The 14,519-nt window shown below is 43.6% G+C and overlaps 1 protein-coding gene across 1 annotated transcript in view; it reads left to right on the plus strand.

Annotated features, from left to right (window-relative positions):
- The window catches only part of ADCYAP1R1 (ADCYAP receptor type I), a 126,482-nt gene extending 114,038 nt beyond the window's left edge, over positions 1 to 12,444 (plus strand). The window contains exons 14-17 of the mRNA XM_087712387.1: positions 2,251 to 2,334; positions 6,995 to 7,124; positions 7,791 to 7,832; positions 11,380 to 12,444. Coding sequence (XP_087568513.1) covers positions 2,251 to 2,334; positions 6,995 to 7,124; positions 7,791 to 7,832; positions 11,380 to 11,568 — 445 coding nt within the window. The 3' untranslated portion in view covers positions 11,569 to 12,444. The remainder of the gene's footprint in view (positions 1 to 2,250; positions 2,335 to 6,994; positions 7,125 to 7,790; positions 7,833 to 11,379) is intronic.
- The last annotated feature ends 2,075 nt before the right edge of the window (positions 12,445 to 14,519 follow it).

The following is a 14,519-nucleotide window of genomic DNA, read 5'->3' on the forward strand; positions in this document are numbered from 1 at the left end:
CTAGGTTGCTTCTCTCCTTGATTAGTTTCCACCCATTGCTTCTTGTTCTACACTCAGGTGCCTTGGAGAATAGTTTGATTTGCCTCTTCTTTGTGGCAACCCCTGAGATATTGGAGCACAGCTATCACGTCTCCCCTAGTTTTTCTTTTCCTTAAACTAGACACACCCAGTTCTTGCAATCGTTCTTCCTATATTTTAGCCTCCAGTCAACTTGATCATCTTTGTTTCTCTTCTCTGCACTCTTTCCAGAGTCTCAACATCTTTTTTTACACCATAGTGACCAAAACTGGATGCCCTATTCCAAGTGTGGTCTTTTCCAGTATAAAGCGGTACTATCGGTTCTCAAGCTCTTATCCTTCTCTTGATACAGCCTATGACTGCATTGGCTTTTCTTGGCAGCTGCAGCTCACTGCTGAGTCATAGCTAAATGTTAAGTTTATTTTTATTTGAAACTGATCCCCCAGTTCTGGTCCAGCATCTCCACCACACCTGGAAATTTAAGTCGGGGAGGTGTAATAAATATCCCTCAGCTATTTTGTAGTTTTTATCAAATTTCAGTAGCACAGTTCCAGAATATGGAGTATAGAATTCCTTGGGGTTTCTTTGGCAAACAAACAAACAAACAAAAACCTTCCCAGCCTTCGTTTAACTTTCAGAAAAGCCCAAAGCCTTTCCAAAAGAAGGCTAAAACGCTGAAATCAGCCAAAGCAAAAGAAATAAATGGAAAATGTCATTTTCTTGGTATCTTGTACCTACTTTGTACCATCATCCTATCCACCAAAACAGGGGTCTCCAAATTTGGCAAATTTAAGACTTGTGGGCTTCAGCTCCCAGAATTCTCCAGTCAGCATAGTTGGGGGGACTTCAAAATACAGTAAATATGAACCAATTGACAAGCGTTTGTGTTTTTGAGCCTGGGACCATGTAAGTGTGAAAAATGGTCTGAAATCAGGGCTGTTGTAACTCCGAATGGCTGCTAAAAGAATGGTCGTAAGTTGAGGACTAGCTGTAAAATAGAATCACTTCATCTAGGTGTTCTTGCAGTTTGGCTGACGTCATTCGGGGTTGCTGGATCCTAAATCTCATGCATTCAGAGTTTCCATGAACATTTGGGAATATTCCTATATTTGTGTCCATGACCTCGTTTGAGCAATGAAGGTAGTCCTCGACTTACGACCACAATTGAGCCAAACATTTCTGTTGCTAAGTCAAACATTGGCTAAGTAAATTTTGCTCCATTTTTTTTTAACTTTAGTTGCCACAGTTTGTAAAATGAATCACTGCACGGTTGTTAAGTGAATCTGGCTTTCATGTTGACTTTGCTTGTCAGAAGGTTGCAAGAGGAGGATCACGTGACCCTAGGAAACTGCAACCATCATAAATACAGGTAGTTCTCGACTTACGACCACAACCAACCCCAGCATTTATGTTGTTAAGTGAGAATTTGTTACGTGAGTTTTATCCCATTTTACAACATTTCTTGCCACCGTTGTTAAGTGAATCACTGACGTTGATAGGTTGATAACCTGTTCCTAAAGTGAATCTGACTTCCCCATTGACTTTGCTTGACAGAAGGTCGCAAAAGGGGATCAGGTGACCCTGGGATTCAGCAATGGTCATAAGTATGAACCATTTGCCAAGTGTCTGAATTTTGATCACATTATCATGGGGATGCTGCAAAGGTTGTAACAGTGAAAAACGGTCATAAGCTCCTTTTTTTGGTGCTGTGGCAACTTTGAACGGTCACTAAATGAATTGTTGTAAGTCGAGGACTACCTCTTACATTTGTGGCTTTTTCTTCACTGAAACTTCAACAAAATTCTCTCCCATCTTTTGTTTCTATTTATGCATTTCCCCCCTCTCCCCCCCCCAGATTTTGCTTAAGAGCTGGACACCTTTAACACCTGCAATCATTGTTTGTTCCATCTGCTTGACGTTGTGTGCTTGTGTTGTAGCGCCACACAACATTACATCTGGCTTCCCTCACACCTTCTGCATTGGCTTTCGCCTCCGGGCCATTCTGCTTGTCAGTTTTATTGGTTCATTCATCAGTCGGGTTTTAGAGGAGGGTGTAACGGTTCAGTATTCCATATTTAAGTTGGATGGACTTTTTGTCCTTGATCTGGAGAGGAGGAGGAGGAGGAGAGGAAAAAACAGCAATTTTTTTTGTTTATTTTCTGTTTTGTTTTGTGTTTTTTTTCCTTTCTTTCTTTCTTTCTTTTTTTTGGGCTGACCTCGTCCCACACTCAGCAGCTGCGTTCAGAAATGCTACTGTAAGTCCGAGAGGACTAACCAGCATTCTTGCAGGATGGCTGAACTATCCATCATCACCCTGTAAGTGTGCGGAATCCCGTGAACGATGTCTGTGTTTTTGACGCATGCCGCTTAAAACGTCGAGTGTGGTTTTTGTGAGCGCCGGCCGGCATAACAATGGCGTGCTACCGCATGATGCCTTGCTCTGTCTTGTGTGCTTTTTTGTCGCTGGCCGTGTCGCTATCGAAGAGCTGAACGTCCTGCATTGAAATGTGTCAATCCATGGAATTAAAATACAGATAGTCCTCAATTTACAACTCGTTCTGAGTTAAAACGGTTACTGAATAAAAGGACTGTTTTTCACACTTATGGCCGTTGCAGCTTCCCCACCGTCACATGATCAAACTTGGCAGTGCCCAGGGGTCATGTAATCCCCTTTTGCGACAAACAAAGTCAACAGGGAAGCTGTATTCACTTAGCAACCAGGTTACTCACTTAACAACTGCATTGATTCCCTTAACGAATGTGGCAAGAAAGCTAATAAAACGGAGCAAAATTCACTTAACAGCTTAGCCATGGAAATTTTCGATGCAATTGTGGTCGTAAGTCGAGGACTCCCTGTAGTAGAGATGACAGCTCTTTTTTTGAAGAAGAAGTTTTTTTAAAAAAGAACACAAACAGAAACACAAAACTATCTTCCATTACAAATTGTAGAAAGTGTGACGGTTGGTTACAAAAACTTCTGTGTGTCCCTTCCACAGTCATCACCTATAATTCATATCAAATCACATATTTTTAAATCAAGTATGCAGTATTTATATACATTGCTTTCATCATACCTCAGCCTTCATTTGACTGTAATTGTTTTTACATCCTTTTATATGAAATATTCCAATTTAAAGCAGAACCACACAATGGCATTCCATTAATTCCTCCCAACATCCTACAATAAAATTGCATCTTTATAACATGCTCTAAATAAAAAAAATGATTTTGTTTAATTTCTAAACTTCCTTTCGTAGTCTCCATTTGCAATTTATATAGAATTTCCTCTTAACAAATCAATACATATATACGTGACCCGTCAAAACCGCGTTCCACAAAAGCGCGGTCGACGAAAGCGCGTATGTGACGTCATCACAGCGCGACGAAAAAGAACGAAAAATTGAAATAAAAATTAAATTACAGCAAGCCGATTCACATAAAGGTAAGGGTTAGGTTAAGGGTTAGGCTTGGGTTTAGAGCGTTAGCGTTACGTTTAGCGTTAGGTTAAGGGTTAGCGTTAGGTTTTTCGTTAGGTTAAGGGTTAGGTTTAGGGTTAGGTTTAGGGTTAGGTTTGGGGGGGTTAGGGTAAGGTTTTCGCTTTATTTTTACATTTTTCGATCTTTTCCGTCGCGCTGTGATGACGTCACATACGCACTTTCGTCGACCGCGATTTTGCCGTCCGCGGTTTTGTGGTAGAACCCATATATATGCATTATTATCATTATCAATCATTGATTTAATTATAACCATTATCATTTCATTTTATACATAATACTCTAAATTTAACTAAATTTTACTTAATTTTTATTATGAGCTTTCATTACATCAACCTGTGTCTTTCCAGTAATAGTGCAGTCTTATGTCTCTTGCCATTTGTAGCATTAGCATTCTGATTAATTTCATGGTAAGTCTTATATAGACTTCTCTTCGCAAGTTATTGTTCATTTCATTTCTTATGTAAACTCGAAACTCTCCATTTGCTTCTTCAATCAGCTTATCTTTGCTTCTGATAAAGTTTCTCTCCTTACTTCCATCAATTTTTCTCTCTTTCTTCTTCTGAACTTTGAAGTCTGGGATAGAGTTCCAGTCAATCTATCTCCCCTTTCCATAATACATTCTTTTCATTTCCAGCCAGGCTCAGTTCACTATCAATATCAACAGTTTTCTTGTTTCTTTGATTATTTTTCCCTTCGATTTTTAGAACTCTGTCCTCCACTTTTTCCATTCGATAAACATCCTCAATTTTTCCATCAAATTTTCCTGCGCTGTGTTCTATATTCTAGAGCCAAGGTGGCACAGTGGTTAAATGCAGCACTGCAGGCTACTGCTAGATCAGCAGGTCAGCGGTTCAAATCTCACCGGCTCAGGGTTGACTCAGCCTTCCATCCTTCCGAGGTGGGTAAAATGAGGACCCAGATTGTTGGGGGCAATATGCTGACTCTCTGTAAACCGCTTAGAGAGGCCTGAAAGGCCTATGAAGCGGTATATAAGTCTACTGCTATTGCTATTGCTATTGCTATTCTCCAATCTTTTCTCAATTTTTTCTGTTACTGCTAAGTTACTGCTAAGATCTTTTGAATTCCAAATGCAATCATTTGCAATGTTAAGGTTTCTTTTTCTTGTTGCGCCATTTTCCAATTTGTAAAAACTGCCACTATAACATTCGAAGCTTTTTGTTAGATTTGAAGCAAGTTCATTTATAATCTTTCAGAGTCAAGGTCTCTCCTCTCTCCACTCCAGCTATTGAAAGAGCTCCCGAAGAGCACCTGTATAAATAACCCATGCTCTTCCCACTATCACTCACAGTAAACAAGCTGAGAGACCTTGAAGTGGAAAACAAATGATCAAAGAGAAGGGGGAAAAAACAATATTTCCAGCTTCCAGTCTCCAAGTTCCTTTTCTTCTATTGTTACAGACCTCTTAATATTCCTTTTAATATCTTCTCTATAATCCAAACTTACAGAGAAAAGAAAAAAAACTTCTTAAATGGAGAAAAAAAATCATCCAGTCCAGCATTGTAAAAATAAAGGAAAAAATTCTTAATTTTTTATTAAGAAACAAAAAGTAGTAGAAGAAAAACTAATCCACTCAGTTTAAAAAATAGGAAATATTTGCAAAAGTTCCACCCAGGAAACAGATTTTAAAAAAACAAGGATAACACACTGTCTAACTTACCTTAATTTCACTGCTTACTTTCTTCTGTTTTCAAATTTAATTTAGCTTTGATTTTTTGGGGGGGTAGTCTCTTGCTAATAATAAAATTTCCTCACCAAACGGCACACTTTCTCTTTCCGCTTTCCTCCCGTTCTGGAGCTGTACCAACTTCAGCAGCTTCAGTGGCTGCGCTTCTATCGCCAGCAAGAAGAGGTTCTCCTGGACCTTTCAGGGACTTTGCGATGTCCCTGAGATCAGCAGGACGTACTCTTCCCTGTCACTGTCTCTTTGGGATAGTTTAGGTCCAAAAGGACCATCCAGCGGCAAACGTATCGACTGCGATCCTGGAGCTCCAAGATCTCACGTTGTGTCGTTGCGACGCTAGATCCTCCTTTGAGATGACAGCTCTTTTTGTTCAGTTGTGTCTTCCTCTTTCCCCAACCCACACTTGCAGTGTCCTGAAGTCACTGTGCCAATACCAGTGGTCACAACAGGGATCTTTGGGTGTGATGTTTTAGTGATAGATTCCCACTTTCCCACACAGCCATGCTAATTTTTCCTCATAAAATAAGTGAAGTCTGATTTCTATTTTTCCTGAATGGGCGGACATACAGGTAATCTCAGACTGTTCAATTAGCAACCGTTCACAGTTATGACAGACCTCCCTGGATTCCTTCCAATATGGATTCAAAATTCTAATGGCCACCTCCCCTTATGATCACATGATCGCATTTTGGACACAAAGCCTGCATTTCTGACCACTTACAGTGCCCATGGACACCTGACCACAATTTATAATTATTGTTGGGTTTTTTTTGCCAAGAACCGGTTTTTAGCAACAAAAAGACCCATTGAGGGCAATGGATATGCTTAAAGACCACTGTGTTCATTTAACAACACCTAGTTTTACTTAAGAGCTGCAAAAAAGACGGTAAAATTGCCTAGTGGTGCCATGCTTAGTGACTGGCATGACTGTAATTCTGGGCTCAAGAATGGTCGTAAGATGAGGGCTATATAGGCTACTGTTCATTTAGTGACTCTTCAGAGTTATGACAGCAGTGAAAAAAGTGATTAGGACTGTTTTTCAAACTTAAGACCGTTGCAGAATCCCCACCACCCTGTTAACAAGATGGCAACTGCTTCATACTTATGACGGTTGCAGTGTCCTTGGGTCACGTGATCCTCTTTTGCGACCTTATGACAAGCAAAATCAGTCAGGAAGCCAGATTCGCTTAACAACCGTGTGACTAATTTAACAACTGCGGGGATTCACTGAACAACTGTGAGAAGGAAAGTGGTAAAAAATGGGACAAAACCCACTTAACAAATGTCTCACTTAGCAACAGAACTTTTGGGCACGATTGAATTGTGAGATGGGCAGAGTATGAATTGAATAAGTTAAAATAAAAACAAAATAAATGAAATGAAAGTTAGTCCAAGGCAAAGATTAGCAATGGATCCAAAAATGTATGATGGGGTACCGATAAGAATAGGATACTTGTAGCTCAGGGTTGAACTGTGGGGTCCTTAGTGCTCTCTGAGCTTGGGGTTTTTTCTTGCAGACGCCTCATGACCCAACTAGGGAACCGCATCATTGCTGGAATAGTACAGGGTTCTAGTTTTTAGCACTGATGACATTACCTAGTTGGGGCATGAGACATCTGCAAGAAAACGCCAAGGACCCCACAGTAATTATAGGGCGCTTGGGATCAAATGGGAAATCCGAGTTCATTCTTTCCAGCACTTGGTGGTATAGGAAAGTAGAAGCACTCCTGGACTCAATGAGAACATGTAACTTTCGTTGTTCGGTTTATCTCCACAGGCGGTTGGCCCGGTCCACCTTGTTACTCATCCCACTCTTTGGGATTCACTACACAGTGTTTGCCTTTTACCCAGAGAACGTCAGCAAAAGGGAACGCTTGGTTTTTGAACTGGGACTCGGCTCCTTCCAGGTGGGTTATGTAGTTCTAAATAATTTTCTCATTCATTCATTCATTCATTCATTCATTCATTCATTCATTCATTCATTCATTCTCTGTCTCTGTCTCTCTCTCTTTCTCTCTCTCTCCCTCCCTCCCTCCCTCCCTCCACAATCCCTCCCTCTCCCTCTTGAAGCATCCCATGTTTGAATGGGGTTGTCATTAAAGCTTCAGATGATTGTGTAAACCAGTATTTCTCAACCTCAACAACTTGAAGATGTGTGGACTTCAATTCCCAGAGTTCCCCTAGCTAGCATGCTGGCTGGGGAGTTCTGGGAGTTGAAGTCCACTCATCTTAAAGCTACCAAGATCAAGAAACATGAATGTTTAGTTACTCAGTAGATTCTCCCGTTCTGACTGATAGTTTTCAATACCCACGTGCTACAAAATGCTTTGTCTCTTTGCATGCCTACATTATAAATCTATGTGCCCCCAGCCCACCCTGACCCCACTTCCTCAACCAATAATATTTCTTTACGTAAGTGAGAGAAACCACTGGCTGAAGAGATTGGACAGCCATTAGTCTGAAATGGCATATAGAGTTTCCTGCTTGAATAGCGGGTTGGACTAGAAGATCTCCAAGGTCCCTTCCAACTCTGTTATTCTCTTAAAGAAAAAAAACTTTTGTTTCTATTTCAGGGTTTCGTGGTCGCTGTGCTCTACTGCTTTTTGAATGGGGAGGTAAGTTTTTTTATGTTGTTGGTGTTTTGAAATGTTAGCTTTGCAACTCCAGTTGGTCCTTGACTTACAACTATGCGTTGAATGACTGTTGGAAATGACAACAGCTCTGAAAAGCGGAGCTTATGGCTAGTCTCACACGACCATTGCAGATCAAAATTTGGACACTTGCATAATTCCGGGGGGGGGGGGTGTCACTCTCTCCAACAAGCACTGTCAATGGGGGAAAACTGGGTTCGCTTAATGACCACATGATTCACTTAACAACCACAGTGATTTGCTTAACAACTGTGGCAGAAAGGTTGTAAATTCAGGTTTGATTCATTTAACAACCACCCTTCTTGTCAACGGAAACTTTTGTCCCAATTGTGGTCATACGTTGAGGACCTCCCCACAATCATGTGATCAGGATTTGGATGCTTGGCAACTGGCATGGACTTACGATGGCTGCAGCATCGCAGGGGGTCACGTGATCACCATTCGCATCCTTCCAAGCTGGCTTCCGACAAGCAAAGTCAATGGGAAAGCTGGATTCACTTAACAACCACACGATTCACTTAACAACTGCAGGGATCTGTTGAACAACCGTAGCAAAAAAGTTCATAAAAATTGGTCATGACTCACTGAACAGAAACTTTGCCTAGAAATTCTGCTCCCAATTGTGGTTGTAAGTCAAGGACTACCTGTCACAAGTTCGAGGATTACTGTAATTCTTTGCTCCTATGTGAAAAAGGAAAAAGGAGTGGTGGGGAAAATTCTTCCCCTGTGCTATGACCCACCCACCCCCAGAGATCCATGGTAGCTGGGGGATTCTGGGAGTTGAAGTCCACCCCCCCTTAAAGGGACAGGCTTGAAGAAAAAAATGTATTAGACAGAGTCCATGTCAAGCTAACTTTTGTCCTAATGTCAACACAGGTAGTCCTCAAGTTACCACAGTTCATTTAGTGGCTGTTCGAAGTTACAATGCCACTGAAAAAAGTGACTTATGACTGTTTTTCACTATTTGTAGCATCCCCATGATCCAGTAGTGAGATTCAGCCGGTTTGCACCAATTCACTAGAACTGGTTGTTAATTTTATGGGCAGTTTGGTGAATTGGCTGAATTGCCCCGCTTCCTGGCCCTCCTTGCCTGGCCCCACCTCACCCCTCCCTTCCTAAGATCTCCCCCCACCCCCGAGAAAATGACCCGTCTCCAGATCCCGTAGAAAACTTTGCTCAGGCGGTTGAATTCCAGTCACCTTCCCTCTCAGTGCAAAATGAAGGAATTGCAGAAAGACCCTGCTGAGCCGAGAATAAGGCTTCAGAGGACCCAATCTCTGATAAACGCATGATCACGTGATCAAAATCCAGACACTTGACCTCTGACTCATAAGGTACAATGGTTGCAGCCTGCCCAGGTCACACTGTCCCCCTTTTGCGACCTCCTGACAAGCAAAGTCAGTGGGGAACCCCAATTCATTTAACAACCGCTGCAGTGATTCATTTAACAACTGTGGCAATCTGGCTTCCCTGCGGACTATGAGCACCAGAAGGTTGCAAAAGGTTGCATCACGTGACCCCGGGGAGACCTCAACCATCATAAATATGAGTCAGCGGCCAGGCGTCTGAAATTTCGTCACATGACCATGGGGATGCTGCAACGCATCGCCAGGATCACTTCCGTAAGTGTGAAAAACCAACCCGTCCTTTTTTTGCAGTACTGTTGTAAGTTCAAACAAATGGTTGTAAGTAGAGGACTACCTGTGATCTTGCTCAGCTGTCGTCCTTGCTAGAGACTTCAGAGCCGTAGTGGTCAATTGAAGGGATGATTTGGAGATTAATTCAGATTTGCAGAAGGATCTGGGGTGGTAGGCTTGGTGGGGTCCTGGATGCATGCAGGGGATAAGGCACTTATTGGCCTCCACTTGGCATAACAATTGGACAGACACACACACACACACACACACACACACACACAGCATTTTAGACAATTTATTATACTCCATGTTGGGATGCAGTGGCTCAGTGGCTAAGAAACTGAGCTTGTCAATCAGAAAGGTCAATCAAGCAGTTCAGCGGTTCGAATCCCTAGCGCCGCATAACAGAGTGAGCTCCCGTGAACTTCTGCCAACCTAGCAGTTCAAAAGCCCGTAAAAAAATGCAAGTAGAAAAATAGGAACCACTTTTGATGGGAAGGGAACAGTGCTCCGTGCGCCTTTGGCATTGAGTCATGCCGGCCACATGACCACAAAGACGTCTTCGGACAGCACTGGCTCTTTGCCTTTGAAACGGAGATGAGCACCGCCCCCTAGAGTCGGGAACGACTAGCACATAAGCGCGAGGGGAACCTTTTCCTTTACTCCATGTGGACAAATCTCTCATTTGGGTTACTTCTGGTGTCTTGTTTAGATCAACGTACCTGGCTGTCTAGGAATATTCACAGAGGGCTCAAAATCTGCCAGTTGGTTGGTGTGCATTGCAATCAATCAATCCTGTTCTTTGCCCAAATGCACCGATGGGGCAGGTGCCAGTACTTTAATTGTGCCCCCCATCTTCCAAAGGTTGACCCACACTCTTCTAGATCCTCCCGCATGTGCATGGAAGGTGTTTACACCTTCCTTGTTGGTTCCTTGGTGCTCTCTGAGTTTGGTGGTTTTGTTGCAGACATCTCGTGATCCACCTAGGGAACATCATCAGTGCTAGAAGAAAGGGGGTGGGGCTTGCAGAGAGGAGGTGGATATTCAGCAGTTTCTGACCAGTTCTGGAGAACTGGCAGCAGAAATTTTGAATAGTTTGGAGAACCAGTAAATACCACCTCTGACTGGCCCCGCCCCCATCTATTCTCCGCCTCCCGAGTCCCAGCTGATCTGGAGGAAATGGGGATTTTGCGATATCCTTCCCCTGCCACGCCCACCAAGCCACGGCCACAGAACCGGTAGTAAAAAAAATGGGATCCTACCACTGGGGGGGACTGGAGGTCCTGGATGGTCTCTGAACTTGGTGCTTTCCTTGCAGACGTTAAATGACTGAATTAGGTAAGATAAGCGCTAGAAGGGAATGGAGTTCTAGCTTTTACAGTAGCACTGATGATGTTACCTAGTTCGGTCATGAAATGTCTGCAAGGAAACCACCAAACTCAAAGAGCATCAAGAACCCCAGAGAAGAACCCCAGGGTTGTCTTCTTTTTCCTCCTCCTCTCCTCCTCCTCCTCCTCCTCTTCCTCTTCCTCTCCACAAACCCCATTCCCTTCTAGCACTGATGATGTTACCTAGTTCAGTCATGAAATGTCTGCAACAAAAACAACCAAGCTCAGAGAGCACCAAGGACCCCACAGTTAAACCCTGAGCTACAAATATTCCCTTCAGTGGGTTAACCCTCGTTTCCCCCAGTTCACTCCAGTTTGAGAGTAGGGATTCAGCCAGCCGGAGGAGCTCCCTCGAGCCTTAAATCCTTCTGCAAACCCACATCTTTTTCTCCTTGCGTTTTGAAAGTGTGTGTGTGAGCAGCATGCCCCCCGTCCTGACGTCCGAGTACATTGAAAAAAATGACCTCTTAAAGTTTCTCCCTCAAGGTGCAATCCGAAATCAAGAGAAAATGGCGGAGCTGGAAAGTCAACCGTTATTTTGCTGTGGATTTCAAACACCGCCATCCCTCCCTGGCAAGCAGCGGAGTCAACGGGGGGACTCAACTGTCCATCTTGAGCAAGAGCAGCTCACAGATCCGGATGTCCAGCGTCAATGCCGAGAACTTGGCCACATGAGCCCGTAAGACACCCCCTCCCGCCTCTTCTCCCGCCAGGCACCCTCCCAAAGAGAAAGAGAACGATGAACCGTACTTTGGACACCACGAAAGGACCATATTTACTCCTAAATATGATGGCTTTCGGGGTGTTACTTCCGTCTGCCTCTTTTTTAATAATAATAATAATAATAATAATAATAATAATAATAATAATAATAAAAAAAAAAAACAACAAATCCACCTCCCTTTGATGGAAAGTTTCTGGGGTTCTGAAGCTTGTCATCTCTGATGGGTGGAAGAGAAGCTTCACAAAGACGTTCCATCTAAGGGAACGAGGTCCTCCCGACCAAAATCACCTTGATGCGCCCCCTTGTCCCAAGAGCCGAACCCCCCCCCCTCCATCACTCCCGTCCCTCATTTCCCTGGTACCATTGGTGAATTTTTTGGTTTCATGAGTTAACATCTCATGAAGTTGGGGGGCCTCATGTCCAAATGCTTCTGATCCCAACATCTTGGACCATTGGGGTCCTCTTGGGACCGAGAACAACGTCGTGCAAACACTGAGCCAGGGGTGACCCCCCCCCCTCATCTCCCAATGCTGGTGGGCATTGTGGTCGCAGAGACGGATCCTACCAGGATTGGTTGATGGAAAAACCCCAGCCCTACACTGCGGGGGGGATCAGATTTTCCCTCTTTTGGGAAACTATCTGAATATTTTGGGTTTTTTTTTCTTTTGTTTCTTTTGTTAAGCTGTGAATCTTCTAAAATGGCCATCTCAGTTCCATAGAGTTATATTTTTTGAGACAGGCAATTTTTTTTCTTTCTTGTTTTTTTTTTTTAATAGAACTAATATGGAGATAGAAATAAATATTTCCCAACATTAAGTGCCGATTAATTCCAGAGATACCTTTTCTTCCAAACTTCCAGCATCAATCCCGTTCACGGCTAACGAGTCACAGAAAATAGGGTGAGGGGAGGGACTCTGAAGGGAGGATTTGGGTTGACTGTCAAAAGGTGGGGGGGCGGGTTGCGGTGTGTTATCAAAGGGCAGATGGGTTATGTAGTTGGGGGAGGAGATTCATTTTGGGGAGAGCCACTTGCCCTTTCTTCCTCCTTCCTTTTTTGTTTCCTTCCTTCTTTCCGTCCTCTCTTCCTTCCTCCCTCCCTCCCTCTTTCTTTCTCGTCCTTTCTCTTTCCCTTTCATTTTTATCTCTCTTCCTTCCCTCCATCTCTCCCTTTCTCTCTCCCTTTCTCTCCTTCCTCCCGCCCTTTTTTCATCTTTTCTTTCTCCTCTCCCTTCATCTCTCCCTCCCTCTTTCTTCCTTCTTTCCTTCCTTCCTCTCTCTTTCTTTGTTCTTTCCCTTTCATTTTTATTTCTCTTCCTTCCTTCCCTCTCTCTTCCTTCCTCTCCTTCCTCCCTTTTTTCATTTTTTCTTTCCTTTCTCCTCTCTCTCTCTCCCTTCCTTCTCTCCCCCCCTCTTCCTCCCTCCCTTAATTCTTCCCTCCTTCCCTCCCTTCCCCCTATTTTGCACAGCTGGGTATTTTCTATTATTAGCCATTATTACTAGTAAAAAATAAAAAAAAGAGGCTTGGGAGGAAGAAGGGAGTCCTTCTAACCCCCCCACCTTCCATTCAGAGCCCCTTCTTTGGCGTAGCTGCTTTCATCCGAACTCAACCAACGATCTCCGGGTTGAGACTCTGCGTGATGCGCGACGTCCGCAGAGGACTTTTTTTGTGGTGTCTCGTGGGCTGTGTGAGTCTCTCCTCCATGTTTCATGATCCTCTCTAATCGGTGTGACTCCATATGTGTGTGTTTGCGTGTGTGTGCATACCTTAAAGCGGGCGCATATCCTATTTTATTAAAATGGTAAGGAATAAAATGCTCACCGCAGCTAAGAAATGGAAGAAATTCTGTTTAATGAAAGGTCTGGGAAAGGGGAAAGGGGAAAATTCTTCAGTTGCTTCCTACACATTGAATGGTATGAGATTCTTTGCCCCCCTGTTCCTTCCACCTTGCAGTTTTGGGGTGCTTTTTACTACAGGCAGTCTTCAACTTATGACCACAATTGAGCTAAGTGAAAATTTTGTTGAGTGCATTTTGCCCCATTTTACGACCTTCCTGGCCACAGTTATTAAGTGAGCCACTGCAGCTGATAGGTTAGTAATCAGGTTGTTAAGTGAACCTGGCTCCCCCTTTTGACTTCGCTTGTCAGAAGGTCGCAAAAGGGGATCACGCGGCCTCGAGATGCTGCAGCCGTCGTAAATACAGTTGCCAAGCGTCTGAATTTTGGTCATGGGACCCTGGGGGTGCTGCAATGGTCGTAACTTTGAAAAATGGCCATAAGTCATTTTGTTTGCAGTGCCATTTTAACTTTGAACGGTCACTAAATGAACTGTTGTAAGTCAAGGACTGCCTGTGTAAAGAAGGACGGGATAAAATGCCGTAAAGCCATTGTCACATCATTCTTTGGTTCTCCAGGGTAAACATCAAGGTTTCTCTATCTCTCCTCATACGAGTCACAACCGAGGTTTTCATTTTGGCTTTTGGCTCTCAAACTCACTTGTATATTTGGTGTAAAATCTGCAGTCAAAGGGGATTTGAATGCTGGACAGGCTGAGTCCTAATTGCCCTGAGTGATAGTCTGCATTCCTTCCTCTGTTGTGCAATTCCTTCCTTCCTTCCTTCCCCCTCCCTCCTTCCCCTCCCATCTTTTCCCTTTCCTTTTTCCTCCCTCCCTCTCTCTTTCTTTCCTTCTTTCCCCCTCTTTCATTCCTCCCCCTTCATTCCTTCCTATATTTCTCCCTCTCCTCTTATCTATTCCTTCCTTCTCCTCTCCTTTCTTCCCTTTTCTTTTGTCTTTCTTTCTACCCTTCCTTCCTCTCCTCTCCTCTTCCCTCCCTTCCTCTCTTCTCCCCTTGCTGCCTTCCTTCCCCTCCTTCCTCTCTCCCTTCTCCCGAGAACCCCTCCAG

The sequence above is a fragment of the Thamnophis sirtalis genome, unplaced genomic scaffold (assembly GCF_051295495.1).
Source record: "Thamnophis sirtalis isolate CommonGarterSnake01/CBP01778 unplaced genomic scaffold, rThaSir2_p1.2 scaffold_4, whole genome shotgun sequence".
Lineage (NCBI taxonomy): Eukaryota > Metazoa > Chordata > Lepidosauria > Squamata > Natricidae > Thamnophis > Thamnophis sirtalis.